The sequence below is a fragment of the Athene noctua genome, chromosome 1, assembly GCF_965140245.1.
Source record: "Athene noctua chromosome 1, bAthNoc1.hap1.1, whole genome shotgun sequence".
Lineage (NCBI taxonomy): Eukaryota > Metazoa > Chordata > Aves > Strigiformes > Strigidae > Athene > Athene noctua.
The window spans coordinates 25,928,756-25,950,241 of NC_134037.1; the positions used below are offsets into that span (position 1 = coordinate 25,928,756).

General features: G+C 36.0%; 1 protein-coding gene across 1 annotated transcript in view; it reads right to left on the reverse strand.

Annotated features, from left to right (window-relative positions):
- CSMD1 (CUB and Sushi multiple domains 1) overlaps nt 1-21,486 on the reverse strand; it is a 1,262,314-nt gene that overhangs the window by 465,252 nt on the left and 775,576 nt on the right. The window contains exon 7 of the mRNA XM_074922368.1: nt 1,976-2,053. Coding sequence (XP_074778469.1) covers nt 1,976-2,053 — 78 coding nt within the window. The remainder of the gene's footprint in view (nt 1-1,975; nt 2,054-21,486) is intronic.

Sequence of the window (21,486 nt, forward strand, 5' to 3'; positions counted from 1 at the left end):
TAATAATTTTTTTCCCATAGTAAATCTACCAAGGCATCTATATCCCAAAGCCATGCTTTGCTACCTGAGTCTTTATAAAGGATGGCAGAGCAGTTGAAAGTAAGCATGCAGGAATCCAGGCAGGTCCAGGAGGAGAGGAGAGAGTTATGACTGTACACAGCTGAAATACTGTTCTGCATTCCACAAGGAATTATCAGTACACTGATAACATTTTCTGCCTAAATCCTAACAGAGTTGTGCCAGTATGAAATGATTCCTGCAGCTGCTCTCAGGTTGTGCTTGGGAGGAAGAGCTGTGGAAAATCTGCAGATCTTGGGGTTTGCAGGGCATGCTCTCACAGCATTTGCCATGCTGGTATTTGCATTCTATCCACTGTCCATAAACCAAAATGCAAAAGTAAGCATTCTGCTTTATATATATAGAATTTTAAAAATATATAACATACAAAAATGAGGAGAGGTATTAGTCTTTAATTTACTTTTTTTAGAGATTTGCTAATTGGCATCAAATGTCAGTATCCATTCTTATCACTTCTCTGAAGTTGAATTCCCATTTATTTTTTCCATCTGCATAATTACTAGCAAGAAAAATGGTTAAATACTAAAGGCTTACATCAGGAAGAACAGCAAAATACATTTGAATCCAACTGTTTGTATTTTATAATTTTTATAAGCTTCATATATGTGAAAGTAACATTAATTATAAAAATCGGTTCTTAGAGTTATGTTGAAAAGACAGATGTGATAATAAAGCTTCACAAGTCAAAACACAGAAAAAAACCCAAAAAACCAAACAAAAAAAACCCCAGAAAAAATACATCTGAAGTAAACAGCAGACTGCTTATAATAATTTCTTCCACAGCCTGTCTTACTTCCATTTTCTGCAATTAAATGTGGTGTCTGACAGCATGTGCTCTGAGAGTGTAAGCAGAGATCACACAGATCCCAGAAGTACCTTATAAATAATGAAATAATCACCCAATCAGGTACAAACACCAAAGAGATGGATCAACTTTTTCTGCTACACCTTGCATAAAAAGTTCCTTTTGGGTGCCACACCATCAATGTGCAACATTAAAAGCAAAAAATTTTCATGCCTCTTTTGTTCCCATGAGTATACTGAAGCACTCACTTTGCATTAAACAATGCACTGCAGAAACACAGAGATCATATCCTCTAGACATAAGTCTTCAAGACACTCATTCTCTCTGTACTTGCACACAATAAGGCAAACATAGCCTGGGTTTCACTTGATTGAGTTCAGTGTTATTACATGAAGAATTAATTTATTCAAATACATCTTAGCCATTACACAAGCACTTTTAATTAATTATGGGTGAACACTGGCTTATTCTCCGGCTTTTTCTGGGCTAAGGGACTCTCTGCTTTCCAAAATATAAAATTATCTTGTTTTTCCTGTCTCAAGACTGGCCTGACTAATGCAGATCTTCATCTTCATGGGAACTTGGGAATTACAGCAGTTCTTAAGCCCTGCTGTGCTGTATCACAGGACTGGAAAGTGACAGTTACCGGGACATAGTGTGGCAAGGAGGGGGAAGAATTAGAGCTGTGATATTAACTGAGGGGAAGAAAAAAGATCAGAAAGCAAAAACATGGATCTAGAAAATGCTAAGATACCTTCACTGCCCCCCGTACTGAATTGATAAAGTCTATATTGCACTGTTCTTGGATTTGCTAACTTGCCTTGCATCTCTCAACTCTTAATATCCTGATATATAAAATATCTTTATATATAACCTTTTTTCTACATACCCATATTTTTCAGACATTACAACACCATATTCTGCTTTCTATACCCTCAGTATTACCAGTGGAGTTCTAATTCAGTGACAATTGAAAGCATAATAACTATTTTATGACCATAGGTTCCCAACACCTCTCTCTTTTATTTGTATATTTATTAGGACTCCAGAAGATATATGCAGTCACTAAAGATAATGGTATAAACAACTTACAGACAGAATTTTTGTGGTTACTGTCTTTGCTGGGCAACATCTTGACTCCTCTTGATTTCAGTTCAATTGCTTTTTTCACTGAGAAAACAAGTAAATCAGAAGAAGATAACTGATTATTAAACTTCATAGAGAAGACATATAGCAGCCAAATCATACATTACAACAACACAAAGCTACACAGGAATCCTACAAACAGATTGAAATAACTGCAGTTTCTAGATACTTTAAATATATTTTTACAAAAATATGAACATTTATCATGTTTTAGAGAATGACCTTTTTAAACAGGCATTATCAGGACTTGCAATATTTTGAGTTCAAGTTTCCTTAGGGTCAAAGAAAATAAAAACTTGTCCTAATTACATGTATGAGTTTCCTATGTTTGACGCTGCATATGGCAAAATCTTAAACATTTTTAAACTGCTAATTACGTAAAATGTAGACTACATTACTTACACATATCTGAGGACCACAACCTTTAAATGTGATATTCACATTTGCTTTTATTTGATTCACTCTTCAGTAGTAGACATGTTTTCAGTTCAGTTTCCTAAGATGATTAAGGTTATAGGATCACAGTATATTACATTCTTTGGCTCACCTAACCCCTTTTGAATATACAGAGCAATTTCAACTGAATTAGAAAGAGAGTAAGAGCTCTCAAAGGGACAAAGTTTTGTGAGAGAGAACAGATGTATGAGATATTTAATATCTGTTTTCTCTGTTTAGCCAGCTGAATGGCTGTTAAACTCCCAGCCTATCCCTACTAAGTAGTTAGGGCACCATAGGAGGGATCAGGAGCAAAGTAGGAAGAGACATGAGAAGAAACTAGTGTAGTTATACATTAAGGAACACATGGGGTAGAATTTAACTGCAATGGTAGGAGAAAAGGGTAAAAATATAGGACACATTCACAGGAAATTAATTCGTTGTGTCACTTGGGAAGAACTTGATCAATTGAAAATAAAATCAGATGTAGAAAATAACTGTGAAACATCCTTTGACAATTCAAAACTATTGTGCAAAACCCAATATCAATAGTAGTGACTGACTACTGTGTATCAGAATGCTAATAACTTCATGATACATGACAGAAACAAAAAAATACAAAAAGCAGTAAACCTTTCCTGATTCACATCAAACAATTATTTTTTTTTCTGAAAGTTTGCAGTGGTTAAAAATCTTAAAATGCAGCCATTTATCCTAGATACAAACAGAAACAAAAAAATCAACTGAAAAATTTTTTAAATTGTAATTTGCGTCAGTAGTTTGTACTCATACTACATAAATATACAAATTAATAACAGAGATTATCCATTATACTTTTTGTCAATATATGGGATAAATTTTATGATTACTACAATATAGACAGATCTGTATGTACATATTTCAAAGAAGTGGTAGGAACAGAAAGTTAACATGTCTTGAAGTCTTTAAATATTGCATTAAAATTGTGCTTTCACCGTATTTGTTTCTATATTGGACTTTTGCTGCTTTTGCAGCCTCAGAGTGAAGCAGCCTTTTCTTAAGTGCTGAAATTAGGCAAGTACTGCAGAAAGTACCTTTTGTGCTACGTACGTTGCAAGTGCAGACATTTATGTCTAGACCTGGAAAACTGGTGTTCAAATGATGAAAGATGATTGAAACACAACTGTAGCCACATGGGATGAAATGGATTTGATATCAGTGTGGTGTTTTCTTCTAAGACAGGAACACGTTATACAGAGATATCAATGCAGACAATAAGGTTAATATCCCCAAGGGCTTCTGGAAGGGTAAACATCGTGGATATGGTTTTCTTAGGATTAGTTTCTATGCTTTGGTACTAAATTTTCCATCAAGTGCCATCTTATGTTCTCTTTTTTTAAGCTGCGTAACCAGGCTGTTAAATTTTTTCTGTATTTAATGGGAAATGAACAGCACATCTCTTGTAATGAATATTTCGGATATTGTCCGGAGTTGTGGTCCCTCTGCCAGCATGAATTTCAAAATGTATTCATATCTGTGTCACGTAAAACATGCGAGCAGTTCTTGGAGGATTCAAACCCCACACTGCTTACATTCATAGATGAGTGGTAAAACCATTGAGGAGTTATATAGAGGACAGAGAAAAGAACTATCCTCTTCTCTTTGTTCTGTGACCCTATTTTGGGGTGAAAGTGGCAATCATCACTTAAATTCCTTGTGGGAGTTCACTCTTGAAGGTATTTGTTAGACATACTTGAAGTATGCTTCTTGGGAATGGGGAAAAATTATACTCATCAGCTTTATTTGAAATGCAGTGGACAAATTGAAAGAGAGGTTCTGATTTGATATATGAAAAACTTTTTCACTATTAGGACAGTCAAGCATTGAAACAGGTCCTGCAGTTTCCATCCTTGGAGTTTTTTCAGATGTCAGGAAAAAAACATTCTATTATCTCTCTGAAAGAACATTAGATAGGGGATTCACAATACTTAAGATCAGTCATCTAAAGTGTATGTTTTATGAAGAGAAATAGCTACCTCAAGGAGGGCAATTCATCCCCTTGTAAGATAGGAACAATGAATCATCCTCTGGAGATGCCTTTTCCTCTCCATAAAATATAGCAGAAACATACACCACTTGCTCAAGCTAGATCCTCACATTTTAGACAGTAACATTAGGTGACATGAGCTTTTATGTCTGGAGAGCTTAACAGCCTAATATGGGTACCTCTGAGACACAGGGATTCATGAGGTTAAAAGAGATAGTTTGAGACATAAATATCAAACTTCTGCCTCTATTATACTTGTGTAAGTTTTTGCATGTGGCCTGCAAAGTACTTTCTTCCATTTTTAAAAAGAATTAAGCAAGTACAGTCTTTAAAATACAAAATGTTCAAGGCTATGAAAGAGAAATAGAGACCACTGAACACTGGTTTAAGTGAATCAGTTCAACCCCTTCAACATAAAACAAATACTCTAAATTGTACTTTTTATAATGATTTAAATCCCATTTGAATACCATTTCTAAGATACTTCTTTTCTACTTCCTAACTGCTTTTTTATTAAAAAGGTTTTCCTGATTTCAAAGATGATTTGCCATTTAATAGCACACAAAGATGAATGGGTTTATGTAAATAATGCCCAATATGAACAGCATTTTCTAGTTTTTAAGTGATTACTTTTAAAAATTTCCATAGCTTTCTGCTGTCTTAACTTAAAACATTCTGCTAAGGTAACTGAATTAACTCACTTCACCTTTTCTGTTAATCATAACTTCAAGACTCTTTTGGAGATGAGATACTCATTCAGGGAGGAGGGCAGAGCTGAGCACTGGAAGTCCAAGACAATCTTATCAGCCTTCTGAAAAGCACTGGTGATATTCCTTAACATTTTGCTATAGCTAAATTAAACTCATCCATGAAAAAAAAAATATATGCCTGGCATTATTTGAATGGATCATGAAAGTTAAAGCAAATTTTTCAAGTTGTAAACGTCCATTCAAACCTATTCTGATTTCTGTGAAGCTCTTACTTTCTAATATATTTGAACTTGTGTGAAGAAAATTTATTTTACCCCAAGGACAATTACCTTGCAGAAAAGATTATGATAATTTAGCAGAAATACAGTTTTAAGAAAGGATCAGAATCATAGAATCACAGAATGGTTGAAGTTTTAAAGAGACCTCTCGTTTAACTCCCTTGTTCAAGCAGGGTCACCTACAGCTGGTTGCCCAGGATGAACCGATGAGTAAAATTTCAACTGCTGATAACAGTCAGGAAGGTAAGAAAATAAAAGTATCAATGAGACATTAGAACATAGTCTCTATGTCTTTTGAGGATATTAGATAACTATTACCTTCAGTCAGATAAATTTGTGTGGGTTTTATGTGTATATTATAGACATATATTGCATTTAGATTTGCTGTGAAAAAGCACTTCCAAAAATTAGTATGCAATGTTTTAAAAATCTTATTAGATTATTTTAAAATAATATTAATAATCAATATCTGTATCTGAATAAAAGTGGTTTGATACATTTGAGACCTGCTGTTGTTCTGCCATTGAAAAGGTAGAAAGCTAATTCTCCTATGCATTTCCTAAGGCATTTGAAATATAACTGGTAAATCATCTGTGTTGGTTAAGTGAAGAGAAGAGATGAAAATAAACAGAACATTAAATATTTAAAATATTTGTATATCTTTGGGTAAGCAAGACATAATGTTGTTGAAAAAGTTTAGATAATCAATGAGTTTAAGCAAAATGTTCACAAATAACTAAGCTCAGATAAATTTCAGTAAGAAGTTCCATATACACACTGCAGTCTGGAGAACTTCAAAAAGACCTTTCATGACTAGGTAATGAAAAGACAAGGGTGAACAAGTGGAGTTAACAAGTGTAAGGCTTCAAAACAATATAAAGAAGAGGTTTTTTCATACAAGAACTAGTAGACATGAAATTTTTTGCCAAAAGGCAAGTGTGGATCCAAGAAGTCTGCAAATATGCTTCAGGCCATGAATGGAGGCAGGCATGAGGTTAGACAGATCCCTTTATGAATGTTCATGACTTCTCTGTCTACTTAGAGAAGAAGAAGAAGAAGAAAGATGCGGAAGTTAATTCAGAAAGTAAATCTCTCTTTGGTACAAAGGACTGACTCTTCTTCCTCTCCACATTACTTTAGTAGACTATGATCTGTACTATGAAACCTTTAGACATTGCTATAATCATAGTAAATACGCCTCTAGTGTACATGGAAGATGACCTTTTGGAATTTTTTTTCCTGTTCTGGTAGACAAGACAGCTGTTTGTGGTCTTGAGGAGTACTATATTTCTGGACAGAAGCTCAGGACTTGTACAGAACATGACTATTGCTTACAGTTTGAAACCGTCTTAGCTGGAGAATTCTTGGGGGTGAACTTTCATGCTGCCTTTACACCCCAAGACACTATGTGCTCACCACGGTAGTGTTAACCTCTCAGCACAGCTTTGCACTTCTGCAAGCTATCAGCCTGGATAGTCAATCTCCAGTTCCATGTAGACTTGGTGTTTCTGTTCCAGTTTTTACATCTTGCTTGAAACATTAGGGTTATATGACACTTGATATGTATTCAAATAAAATACACATAAATATTAGATTTCATATTAGCTTTGTTAGATTACTTAATTAGAACAGAAGTAGTGTAAGATTTTGTTTATCATTCAGTAAGTTTATAGTCTTGTTCTAACATTTCTAACACATTTTGAGTTATTTGAGCCTCACTGAAATTATTTGATTATGGTTGTCAGATTCTGATTTCAGTTATGCCTGTATATATCTGGTGGGATAGATCTTTTCCACACACTGTTTATATGCCCAGTCCAAATTTATTATGAAAAATTATTGTCAACTAAAATCACCTATAATCTAATGGTTTGAGGTTTTTTTAAACAATTTGCTATGTAGCATAATGTAAGCTCTCTAATGTTTTCTTAGCTCAGAGAATACTCATTGAATATTTGGTCTTTTAAAATTAATATACTGCAAGGAGTTGCCTTAATGATTTTTTTTTTTTTTTTTAATCAGCTATATAATGGTAGATTAGAAGTACTGCGAAAAGAGAAGAAATTTACATTTTTTTTCTCTATACAGTTTCAGTGAGTCCTTTAGTACAATGAAATTTATAGAACTCGATGAACTTTCATCATCAGGGAAAAGATTTAGAGGAGCCTTGCTCATGTTCAAAATGAACTGTGATGTCTTATGACTTTAAGTGTATTAATCAGCATATTTTTATTAAGGTTGAATCATACCCAAATATGCATAGACATTTTTTGCTTCTTCATCTCAGAGAAATGGAAATAAAAATGTTTGTAAAAGTCATACATTTCCAGTGTGAATTTTTAGAAATGCACCTTAGGTGCACCTTAAAAATGTTAAGACTCTTGAATTTGTTGTTTTGAAAGTTAAAACAGACACTGGTAATATCATTTTCTGTAGCCATGAAGCACTTCAATCTACTCTACATTCTCTACATTCCTACCTCTTTAATTGAAAAGAAAAATTTTCTCAATTTTATTTTGCTTACGTTCGTTTCTAAGAGAGACTGACTCACAAAAGAATTGTTCTGCTGCAGTTACTATTGTAAGAGCATATTATACACAGCAGCTCATTACAGGAGAGAGAGTTTCCTACAATTCCTACAACAATAAATGTTTTAAAATTATTTTTATTTTCCACAGTTTTGTTTCTCATAATGGTTCTTTGAAAACTGCCCTTCTAACCCCAGGTATACTCCAAATTGTTCAAGAAAATTAAATCTGAAGGTTTGATTTTTCATTATAGTTTATGACATTGTTTTTAACAACTACACATGACTAAATAAAAGCACAAAGCAGTTAGTCCTTGAGATATTCTCTGCACATGTATATTCTTTAAATATATATGCTTCACAGGTGCAAATAACGGTGCAAAGCACAAAGTAATAGCAAATCAAGCTTTGTGTGTATAAGCAGTTCTGGAAGCAGTACCCAAACAATTTATGACTATTAATCAAAACAGCTATATACAATTTTTTAACCCTGGCAGAATGAATGTCTTTCCAAAAGTAAACTCAGCAATTTAAATCTTGATCTCTGATGACTCTTTCATTTTAATTCTTCATGAGACCCTTTAATTACATGGTTTAAGCATTTTGGAGCAAAGATGGTTCATCTGGGGTTTTTGTTTGAGTTTAAGAAGATAAGACAAGATAGAACATTTTTTTAAAAAACCCCAAACTCTATATGCACCTTGAAAACAGTGACAATCTATCTGAAATCTACACAAAGCACTGTCAGAATTCTCAAGAAAATTCAAGGTATTTGCAAATTTTCCCCGACACTGGAAGGTGCACTTGAATGTACCACTGATTATAAACAAGAGTAACTTAACAATTTAACAAAAAATTTTTAACATATACAAGTTATTCAAGTATAATTTCAAGGGAAGAAATCCATTTTTCTGTGAATTCTATTAATATGAAGTACTTCTTACTATGAGTTATTAGATTCTTGTATTCTATGGAGCAAATAATTCTTATTTGAAATGATATTTGGAAATACACTGAGAGAGGCCCTACAGAGTGCTGGCAGCCCTTTGTCCTCTAAGATGTAGGAGAAAGTTTCAGTTTCCTTAGAGAATGTTGCCTGCTGGGACTACAAGGGAGAACTTTCTAATACGTTTGTCTTTCCTTCCATCATTGTACATGCTAACTCAAAAAGAATACTAAATAAAGATTTAAAAACCACCTAAAGCTAAAAAATAAATTAAAACCAAAACCAACTTAAAGACAGTTATAATAAACTGTTACATGTACTGCCTCACATCCATACATTACCACTCAAATGTAAAACTAACTGGAAAACAAAACAAAACAAAACAAAACAAAAACTCAAATTAGCCAGAGAAATATATCTAAAAAAGGTAAAAGTCACTGAGATTGTCAGCTTCCATGAAGAACTTATTTTCCTTCCCTGCTAGTAATTAAATATTAACTAATAATTACACAGACAGTATGAAGGTAGTTACCTTTCAGACCCAGCTTCTACCACTGTTAAACTTTTTTTTTTTTTTTAATTAGTTTTTGGTTTGATTTGGTTTAAATTGGGTTCAACCTAACTGATATGCAAGGTTTTGTAGAGAACTTCTAATTTCTGGCTGAATATTAATTTCAAATTAGCTGTATTACAATATTAAAAGTCTTAGTCATATATTTTCAGGGTGGATATGAATTTCAGGTGACAGGTGGGGTTTTTTTCAGTATTGCTTGACTAATCACAAATTAGCCAAAAGGTGTACAAATGCAAGGTAGCAGGTAGTCTTTGGCACCAAGAATTTGAAGATTTATTCCCTGGTTGTATACTTTTCCTTAGGGGAACCAGGATAGAAATCAGTAAGAAAAATACGGAAAAATATGGGAAAATGAACTGAAAGTGAAGATGGTATGAGGCACAACTAATTGTCCGTTTGTAGCACATAACTGAGAAATAATTTGAGGAGTTATTATACACTTTAAACATCAAAAGGAAACTGCAAAGAGGAAAGGTATCTTTGGCAGTTCCACTAGGGTTAGAACAAGAACTTACAGCCTTTATCTGTAGCAAGGAAAACTTTGGTTACACAAGAAAAAAGCTTTTTAACAGTAAGAGTGATGAAGCCCTGGAAAAAATTACCCAGAGAAGCTGTGGAAACTTAGCCATTAAAAGTTTTAAAGAACATGTTAATTTAAGGTCTGAAAACAACAGTCAAATATACTTGGCTCCTCTTTGATATAGGGCTAACTTGTCAAGATCCTCTTTAAACATATTTTCTATTATTTCATAATAGTAACCAATAACCAGAAGTCATATGGCTGAGAAACAGTAAGTGGCCAAGACCAGGATTTCTAGCATATGAAATCAATCGATTACACTTATATATAACTGAATGTGTGCAAACAGGTAAATGGTGTGCAGTACATAAGTCATACCAAAGCCAGGTAGGATGCTAGAAGCACAGCTCGATTAACAGTATTATGCTTGATCTATTTTACCCTCTTTCAGATCTAAAACAGTTATATCTTGAGAATACCCATATGTGATTCCATAACAAGAAAGCTAATACTTGCTGTTTGCACCTAGCACATCCTTTGTAACAGTCCTCATGTACGTCTTGGATGACATAACATTGTTTTTCTGCATTACCCAGATACATGAAATAACCTGCAAGGTCTTGAATACTGGCTAACACTCAAAGATAAAATATTCTGACATCATCTGCTGTTACTTCCTCAAGCTGCTTCTGTTGCTGCTCTGCTGAGTTCAGCTCTTGGCTGCCTTTCACTGCAGATTTTTCCCAAGTACAGGTATTTGAAGGTGAAGAGAAAGAGCATATTGTCCAGCACCTGGTGATCACAACCAGAGCCTCTTCTGTCTAGTCTGGAACCCAGTATCACTATAAGGAATGTATTTGAACAGTTCTCTAGTTTTGCTACAGTACAGGAAAAACTTTAATATTTTCCATACGTTGAGAAAGAGTGGAACTGAAATATCTGTTACAAGACTGACACTTAGATTTGCATATTTTGCAGAGTCCATTAAGAATGTGGTATATTTACAATAACATTCACAGGATTATTCTTGAAGGGAATTAGCAAATTTATCTCAGTACAGTGAAGTATTCACCTATTTTCTTTTGCCTTAGTTTCATTGCTCTGATTTACTTCAGTTGAGTACTCCTGTTCTGAAGCAAAGAATTTTTTTAAATCAGATTACAGACTCCAATTGAGTGCCCTGTTTCTTTGCCCTAGTGCCTCAGTCTTTCTGGGTTCTCCTCCATGACACAATTATGGAAGTACTACCGTTTTTTGACTCTGGAAGAAATCATCTACAATTCCACATTTGGCAGCATCAGTCAGTATTCTCTCTAGATTCTGCTTATATAATATATCAAACATTTCTTTCTTATCACTCTAAGTCATGTGGGACAAGCAAATAGATCGTTAGCTATCTCTAGGTTTTCTTCTGCTTCGCTATGGCCTATCATACCATGAATTCTTTCTGAAAGTTTAGTATTTATGAGAAAAAGAAAAAACATTCTCAATCTTACCATTCACTTTAGTTTATGAAGGGAATTCTATAAAAAATTCTTTGATAAAACAAGGCCCCAGACCAAATAACCTAGGAGGATCCTTGCAAGCTTTGCTTCATGACTTCTACAGGAGCATCACAATTTTACATAGGAACTCTATTTTAAACCAACTCACTGGAATAATCCAACACTCTGCTGTTTCTGTATTCACTGCCTGAAAAGCATTCTATCCAATACACTATCCCAGTGTTTCTCTCACTAACAGCTTTCAAAATCTTCCCAACTAATCAGTATTATAACTCCAGAGAGCTTCACGGCAGGCACTGGTGTTTCTCCTATATGGCTACCTGTAAAAGCTGTAGGTTCATGATCACTTGGCTTCCTTGTTCCATCAATCCAGCAAAGTACTGCCTGTCGTTGTCAGACCTTCCACCTGCTCCCTGTGCTGGAGATCTCTGCATGCAGTACTAGTGAACAAATGGCACAGCCCCAAGATAAATTGGAGTCACAATAGATTTTTAAACAATTTTTTCTCATTCTATGTGTATAAACTGACAGAGAATCTGCAAGTTTAAAAAGAAGCACAACCATTTGTTTTCCGTTAACCTTCTGCATGTCACTTAGCTGGCCCCTTGCCCTGATGGACTGCCTTAGCTCCTTTGTGCTAGCAATACATGATATATCATAATAAAACAAGTTCAGCAGGCATCAAGTCTTCAATGCCTGAAAATGTCCTCCATAGTTCTGGAAAACAGCATCAAGACAGTTAGCGCTACGAATATACACTATCACAGAACATACTGATGAGTAGCAGTATGTGGGATTGTTGCTAAAAAATCATAAAATGAGATCCACTCAGTTCTTTGTTTGAATACCACTTCAATTATAGTCTTTCTAACATAGAGTAAAAAGCTGATATATGGTTCTTCTCCATTAACATATCCATAGCGCCGCTCAGTGGGATGATCAAAGTGTTCATCAGAAAACCCTATTCTGTAGTTTGAACTGAAAACATCTCTAAAACACAGCTCTTTCCTACACTGATCATTTGACTGTTATCCATCACAAAGCTGAACTTGAATGAACTCTTCCCTTGCGTGGTAAATAATGGAGAAACTGCAAGTGTGGTAATACTGACAGCCCACTATTTGATGTATCTGATTTCTTCCCATGCCAAAAACGACTACACAATGCTTTCACTCTGTGCCTAATATAAAATAATAGTTTCAAGTGATTTTGTGATGGCACATAGTTTCCTTGATGATGCGCATGTTTCCTTGAAACGGGCATATCTCCATCACTCCATAAAATTTGTGTATCTCAATCAGTCATGCATATATTGTTATTTAAAATTCTTAGGTCCGCATTCTGCTGTTCCCTCTATATTGGTACTAGCTGGTTTAGAGATTAGTGAAACCTCCAATTTCTTCAACAATTTCCAAATCCATATTTTTGCGTTGGAAAATATAAAGTGCACTGAAGTTTCATTATATCAGAACAGCATGGAAAACAACTGTTTTAGAAGTTAACCTTGGGTGGCCTTGGGACAGTGATGCCTTCGAACAAGGACTGTGGAAGACCTGGCAATGAGTGGGTATTACACGATTCTTGACAAAGAGTAGCTACTAACTCAGAGGGAATGTTCCTCTGGAGGAATGTTCCTTGTTTAGGAGGTATTTCAACATGTAATTTAAATTTAATCTTTCATTTTGCTGGTAATTTGGGGGAAAACAGTCACATGTACAAAAAGGTGTACCAAGATGATACACTTCTTTTCAACCACAAATACAGTATTTTGAATAGTTCTAGGGAGGATAAAACCATGCCAAACAAGAGCTGAAGAATGAATGCCTGTTACTAGATCAGCATCTGCTTAGTGCTGACATGAAGCAGGTATGCCTGAGCCACCTTAGCAACATGGAAACTTTACCAGACACTCAAGAAAGAAGTATTACCTGTAGTAACATGATTAGAACTAAGTAAAAGCTACCACCTTTAATGAGATCTTTCTTGTTTCTTCTGAAAATGCTCAGGAATCAAGTGTTCATAATATTATGTTCCTATATGGTGGCTTAGTAGCAAGACTTTTTAATAGAATGCCCTTGTGTTAAGAAAAATCTGTATGTAGTTTGAGTCTTTGTCAAACATCTCACCCTGCCGGCGCTGACAAATTGTACCTAAACTTTGGACTGGGAGTCTTGAGGACAGAGCTTTATCTTAGGGTGCAATTCTTTTGTACTCTTGGCAGGTGTAGCTCTTTTAGATATCTTTTCTTTTTGTCCCCCTAAGTCAACTTTTGCGATTTGCTTTAATTTTTGAGAAAAAGAAATATTTTGTAACACCAAAACAGACAAGATATTCCACCTCTCTTAGGAATGCATGTTGCCTTTATGAGATGGCAGTTTTAACAACAAATTCAAAGATTATTTCTAATGATGTCAGACACTGTAAAACAAAAAGCTTGAAGGCTCTAAAACTGGGAGAAACAGAGACAGTTTTATCTTGAGGATGTGCTGAACTGAATACATAAACTGAATTACTTTGATTATTAATTTTAGAGATATTACAGGAGCAGCTATTTTAAGCAGCTAGCTCTTAGAGGATATACATGGCACATTTACAAGGAAACAGTCTGAATATTTTCTCCTGCTCTTTCCTTATCACATGGTATAGACTAATATTAAGCTAATAAATGATACCATAATTTTAGTACAGTGAAAAAAGTATAAATTTTTAAAAAATCAAAGCTTTTTTTCAGGGAGGCTAAATATAAATTCAATGCATGAGAAGACATCAAATATTGATTTCCTTATTATGGTTTTCATTGGGTTAAAATTCTCCTTCTTGATCAAACAACCTAAATTTAGAAAAGATAAAATACAGACCAGTGATTAACGGTGCTGGGTATTTTTTTTTCCTCGGGTGCCAATGTAAGATATATTAATGGACTCAAGTTTTAAGATAATCTGAAAATCAGACTGGAAAAGGATGGTTTAAGTGAACTTCCAGAAAGGGATCTATTCACAGTCAACAGTCACATATGAAACTTAGTCCAAAAGAATCTTACTTCTAATAGAAGAAAGATTTAGTCCTTCCTACTTCACAAACAAATATTCTCTGAAAACTTATTTCATTTTAGACTTGAACAGATTTTACCACATAGCTGAGTAAGTGTCCTTGAAATGTAAATCAATTATACTAAACAAAAGTTCTGGGAAAAAAAGCTTAATACACTCTTACTCAAATCTAAACAAGGCAAAATAAAAGACTAAAAATAAATGACTTTCCGATAGTACAATGACTGTACTGATAGGATTTTGGGAAATCTGCAACTACAGTATGAAAGTGAGGAAGAAACACACAACGTGAAAGAACAAAAAACAAATGACAAATGAACAAGCATAGCCTACCTACAGCAACCATGACGGGCTCACTAATACAGTTAAGAAAATTCTTTATGTCCCTAAGGTACGTCATATTGTTTAACATGAGTTAGCTAATTAATTTCCTAAGTGTTCATGATTTATTTGGTTTAGAAAAAATAGCAGCAGGGAAAAAAAAAAACCAAAACACCACACATGGGAAAAAAAGTTATATGTACTTTCAGCTGTAGACCAGTAGTAGTTAGTCTATATTTTAGGACAGCTAAAATCACATAAGTGGTCACTGGAATTTTCAAATAGCACCAACTCACAATAAAAATGCAGTAACTGGTGAAAATTACATACAATGAGAGATTTAAGGAGCCCAAGCTCCTTAGTTTATCTAGGAGACTGAGACATGACTTAGTGCTTCAGAAAGGGGAATTATAAGGTTAATAGAATGCTTTTTACACTTTTGAGGGAAAACAACACACAACTACTGGGCACAGAATCATCAAAACAGACTAATACAATTGAGAAGATAGGACCGCATATTTAACAGTGGTCTTGCTAACCACACAAAAGAACGGGCAAGGAGATGAAGGATTGTCTGTTGATGTTTTGATATCAAGACTAGATTACTTTATTGATAATAAAATTTAACAAAATACAAATTAATGTCTCAGTACTATTTAGTAGGAAATTATATTTGGCATCATTTAAGAGTTAGAATATAAGAGTTTCTTCTAGCTTTTTGAATTTATCAATTGCTTCTATTAATTTTCTTTTATAAGTTTTCTCTAAGTGACAATCATAATTGAAACCACTGACTAAAAGTACCATGCATCAAGGAAATATCCCAAATGCTTTTCACTTATTTTAAACACCATTTTTAAGGTTTTAAAGAATGCATAGGAAGGATAAACTGCACTTATATGCAGACTCACTGAATTACATAAATTCACTGAAAGAACTACTTTACCTAACAGTTGATTTTACATTATTGCACACACAGTTTTCCATTAGTACACATTTATTTCAGCAGTCTGTATTATGCTCATTGTTTGACTTCAGGATTATCTGTTTGTTAAATAATGAATTATTCAAGGTAGTCAAACACAGAAGATAGGTAACTTCTGGTACATAATGATCAAAATACTTAATACCTCCTTGAAATTCTCTGATAACTTGCCAAAAATAGAATACTTAATTTGTAACACCCCGCAACAGAGATCTGATTCTTACTGTAAAAATGAAACACACCCATTAATCAAGTTGTGCTTTGGAATCTTTCTTATTTTATTCTCTTTGTAGGAATTTTGAAATGAAATATTAGTTTTAGTTAGCATAGAAACAATATTGTGATTATTTCTCTTAAAATGAAATCCAAAGATACTAAAACAACCTTCTTCTATTGTTCTGGAAATGTGAAAGCTAAACAAGCATAGTATACATGATGTAAATATGCAAAAACCAGAGGATTCCTTATCACACCTTTTGAGTCATTCTGTGTATATTAGTGAAGTTTGTTGTTGCTGGGAAGCACTAGGGTTTCATCTCATAGTGAGACTCTTAATGCTACTTCACCTCTGGGGAATTTATGCATTTATGAAGCACTGATGTAAGACAAATCATATACTCTGCAACTTCCAATTAATATATGCAGAGTCTTTGTATATCAGCTTAAGTAAGGGCAGAGGGATGAAAAAAAAATTCACAACTGAGTGAATGTAACATCTTTTCCCCTATGGCAATGCCAACACGGAACAAGGCAGAACAAAACTGAGTCCAATTATATCCACTAGGAGCGTTGATTTTCATGAGACCAATGTTGCTGATATGGCAGACATGAAGCAGACAAGGCAAAGCATGTCACTGCATTATAATTTGTTCTGGTGGTTTTCAGGGCCATTTAAACCAGGTCTTCTTCTGTCTAGAAACTATGAAAGTATAAAAAAAAAATTCCACAGGTTGACTGGGTAGTTCAGGCATAGCTATTTTTATTGATTAAATTAACATTGAAAGGTCAAAAAATAAAGTAAGAAGGTAAAAAAGAAAGGGAAAAAAAACCCCAAAGCCTTCACACTATACTTGTTCATTTTTAAAATTTAAAAATGTGCTTTAACCTTCTCCTCTGGCCTGATGGAAGATGGGACAACAAATATGAATCAAAGGGAAATCCAACCACCCACCAGTTAGGTATACCTTTTATATTACATTGTCTTACTTACACATTCGGCTTGCCAAGCATTTTAAAACTATATTTAGTCAATGCATTCAAGTGTATAATTCTAATACACTGCTTTCATTTTTATTTTGGTGAGCTTGTTTTCTTCAATATGTTAAAATTTGGGGCACTAAGTACTTTAAAAATGCAATTTAGAAAGACTTGAAAAATTTGCTGAACAAATGAACTTATGCATAGTTTTAAATCTAATTGGTAGTTCCAATATTTTAATGAATTTAATTACAATAATTCTGTTTGCCTGTTCAAAAAGCAAACAAAGAAAAGAATTAAATTGGCTGTTTGCTGTTATTGGTTTTAGCTGATCGGAAAAGGCCAAGTTGCAGCAATAATATAGCTATGATTATATAATAATAAATATGATGTAAATTTGATATGAGTTGAAAAGAATAATTAAAGTACGTGTATGCTAGCTGTAGAAAAAAGTCTGATAATCTGAATTCTTAACAGGAAAAGGAAAACAAAGTCTTATTCTGTTGTTGCTTAAAGAGGTGTGCAGGGCTGGCTCCCATATTGACTTGTCTTTGAAAAGCCAGTGACGTTGCTAGACATGTTAGGTTAGGCAACAAGAAGATCACCTCTGCACACAAAGGAGCACAGGGAGATGATGGTAGATGGGAGAGAAAAATACCACCTTGCCCTGGCTCCTCTCAGGACCATCACAGGTACCATCAGTCATCACAGGTCCATCTCCACAAGCCCAGAAAACCCAAAAGGTCCTGGGCAAGCAAGGAAACCCCAAAATCCAATGTAGAGACACAACTTCTACCTGGGCCTCCCCATGGTTGTCTCAGGGGCTGGGGGGTCCCCACACCAGGAGCTCTCCAGTCACCTCACAGACTGAGGGGGTCCCAGCCCAGGGGTATGGAGCTCATTGTGGGGTACAGGAGAAGAGCATTTTTGGATTGCAGATGCGAATTACGCAGTATTTAGGGGAGGAAGCAAAACCAGGGAAAAAGATAAATTCAGGGGGGGTGTGGAGGAATAGATATGCAAAATTAAAGAAGTAATGGAGAGGAAACTTTTCCTGGGTGAGGGACTCTATTTTCTGTCCCTGTGTGTTTATGGGGGTGCTGAGTGCAGCACCTGGAGTCAGACCATGGGCTGGAGGGCTGTGTTTTTGTGGTGCAGCACCCTGAGTGAGTGTGGGTGCACAAATGAGCATGTGAACACTCCTAAAGATCCAGCCTTGGTAAAGAGGTGAAGTAGCCTGGGATGGGGGTGGGAGGGTTTGTGTGTCTCAGAGGGTGAGGCACCTGGAGAAAGCGGCTACTGGAGGGGCCAGAAAGTCCCAGCCAACTGCTAGGAAGACCATCAGGCCTGGGGGTTCACTGAGACCCACTTGTGTGTGTGTGTGTTCTGTGTGTGTTCACATGTAGGTCTGAGTACCAGCCAATGCAGTGGGACTGCAGACTCAGGGGCTCATGCCCTGGTGCTAGCAGCTGGGGAGATGGATCCAGGGGCAGCTATGGGGAAGACCGAGTGTCTCAGCCCTGCTGCTGAGGGGACCCACATTGTCCGTGTATTTATTTGCCACTAACAGATCTCCACACCAGAAAGGAGAGCCAGAGAAGAGAAACAGGATGAGGCCATTGGTGCTGTCTGTATTCATATGAGTACAGAGTGTGTCTGTCAGTGTTAGTTGGTGTGGCCAGACGTGAATAGAATATCATCCAAGTATGGTGTATATATGTGTGTCTGCCTGCTGGGAATACAGCACTACCGTTTCTAGCTGCATCTGGGTGCATGGGGTTGCTGGGTTCCACTATTCAACAGTACATGCTGCTTCTTTCAGGGGTTCTGTTCGGATTTCTTCTCCTGGTGTGGATTGCTTGGGGCTTTTGTGGTTGGGGTTTTTTGTAACTCACACAATCTCATGACTAGATATAAAAATGAAATAACAATAGGATTTTCTATATGTTATTGTTATTAAATAATATTTGGGATTATTTTAAGGTAAATCTGATTAACTTCAAAAAATGAAGTAATTTTCACTCTGTAGGAGACAAGTGACTTGTCTTGAATAAGAGAAGAATTTGGAGTCTCAAAAGAGAAAGTAACAATAGGTACTATTTAATTTTCAATTAGCTCGATGATACTTTTTGGAGACAAAACTAAAGAGTCTCAAGATTACAACTCACTTATAAAGACAGGCCAAAGTAGTATAGCAAAAACCACCAATTTCATCTGCTTCAGTCAGTCTTTCAGCTGTCTAAAACTGAATTAAACGTGCATAGTTCCACTCTTCATCAGTTATAAATTAAGTTCATTAAGTTTATAATTATTATATGCTTTTTTCCACCATAAAAGCGATTAAATTTAGTATTACAAAAACACTTTTCAAAATACAAAAAAAATCAAAAGAAGCTTTTATACTAATGAAATAAGAGGTCTGAGGCACATATTAAATAGGCATTCTTTTGTATTTGCCCAAACAGACTGAGCAGGGCCAGAAGCAGCTGCTATCTGCATGGGAAAGGAAAACGTTGAATAACTGTTGCATGATACAACATGGGGAGACATCATTACCTGTAGTGACTTCCAGGACTGAGGAATTCCAGTCCTTCTTAACCTAATTCCCAGTGAAACCACAAGAGATGTATGAGATCGAAATAAATAAATGGATATTAAAATTATCAAAATATCAAAAGTATATTTGTGTATTTGTTTTGCATGTCAAGGTTGGGGGGGGTGTGGGGGTGTGGGGTGTGTGTGCGTTACTAGAAGCTTCCCCCATGTCTGACTGTCTGATGGAGCCAATGCCAGCCAGCTCCCTGCCACTGGCCAAAGCCAAGCCCATCAGTGATGGTGACAGCACTTCTGTGATAAAATATTTAAGAAGGGGAAAAAGTGCTGCACAACAGTAGCTGGGAGAGAGGATTGAGAATATGTGAGCAAAACAATTCTGCAGACACCAAGGTCAGTTGAAGAGGGAGCAGGAGGAGGTACTCCAGGCACCGAAGCAGAGATTCCCCTGCAGCCTGTCATGAAGACCATGGTGAGGAAGCTGTTCCCCCTCAGCCCATGGAGATCCATGGTGGAGCAGATATCCACCGGCAGCCCGGGGAGGACTCCATGCCAGAGCAGGTGGATGTGCCCAAAGGAGACTGTGACTCTGTGGAAGCTCATGCTGGAGCAAGCTTTTGGCAGGACCTGTGTCTCCATGAAGAGAGGAGCCCACGCTGGAGCAGGTTTGCTGTCAGGACTTGTGACCTGTGGGGGACCCACGCTGGAGCAGTCTGTTCCTGAAGGACTGCACCCTGTGAGAAGGACCTACACTGGAGAAGTTCATGGAGGACTGTCTCCCATGGGAGGGACACCCCCCCCCCCCCCCCCCAGCTGGAGGAGGGGAGGAGTGTAAGGAGGAAGAAGCATCAGAGACAACATCTGATGAACTGACCACAATGAGCATTCCCCATCCCTCTGCTCCACTCAAGCAGAGGAGGTAGAGAACTCAGGAGTGATGTTGAGCCCAGGAAGAATGGAGGGATGGGGGAAGGTGTTTTAAGATTTGAGTTTATTTCTCATTACCCTACTCTGATTTGATTGACAATACATTAAATTAAATTCCCCAAGCCAAGTCTGGTTTGCCCATGATGGTAATTGGTGAGTGATCTCTCCCTGCCCTTATCTCATCCCATGAGCTTTTTATTATATTTTCTATTCCCTGCCTAGCTGAGGAGAGGGAGTGATAGAGCAGGCAGTGCCTTGATAGGCACCTGGCGTCCAGCCAAGGTCAAGCCACCACTGTCCTTATGATGCAGTCTGCAAATGCACAAGCTATCACTTTCTGAGGAATATTTTTTGTAATTTGTTTGTCAGTAAGGTTTATACCTGACAGGTATTTAAAAAAATCTATGAGCTATAAGGACTCTAGAATACAAAAACTTAGTATCCAGCAAGGTGCAATTGGCTGCTTTCATTTAATATCTAAGGTCTGTAATCAAAATCACTGACTTCTCTGTTCCTCCAAAACAATGGAGACTATTATTCTTGTGTGGCGTAATTATATAGCTTTACCACACACACACAAAAAATCACTTTATGAGCAAACCATGCAAACAATCATGAAAAGACAGAACGGACTGATTTTAAAGGACTCTTCTTTCTAAGCAAGAAGAAAAAGAAGAGAGCAGTCTAAGTAATTTAGGAAAGCAGAGTCCTGAATGCCCTGAGGATGTTGCCCAAGATCTAGAACCCTGGGAAAATAGAAGAATCAAAAAACTTTTTGAGATTTGTTCAGCCTGGTAATGTGTACTTGTCTATTAGTAAAGTGAGAGTTCAATGTTTACTTTGGAAAGTCTATGTATTTACTATAACAGTCTCAAATACATGATACTTCAACTACATATCAAT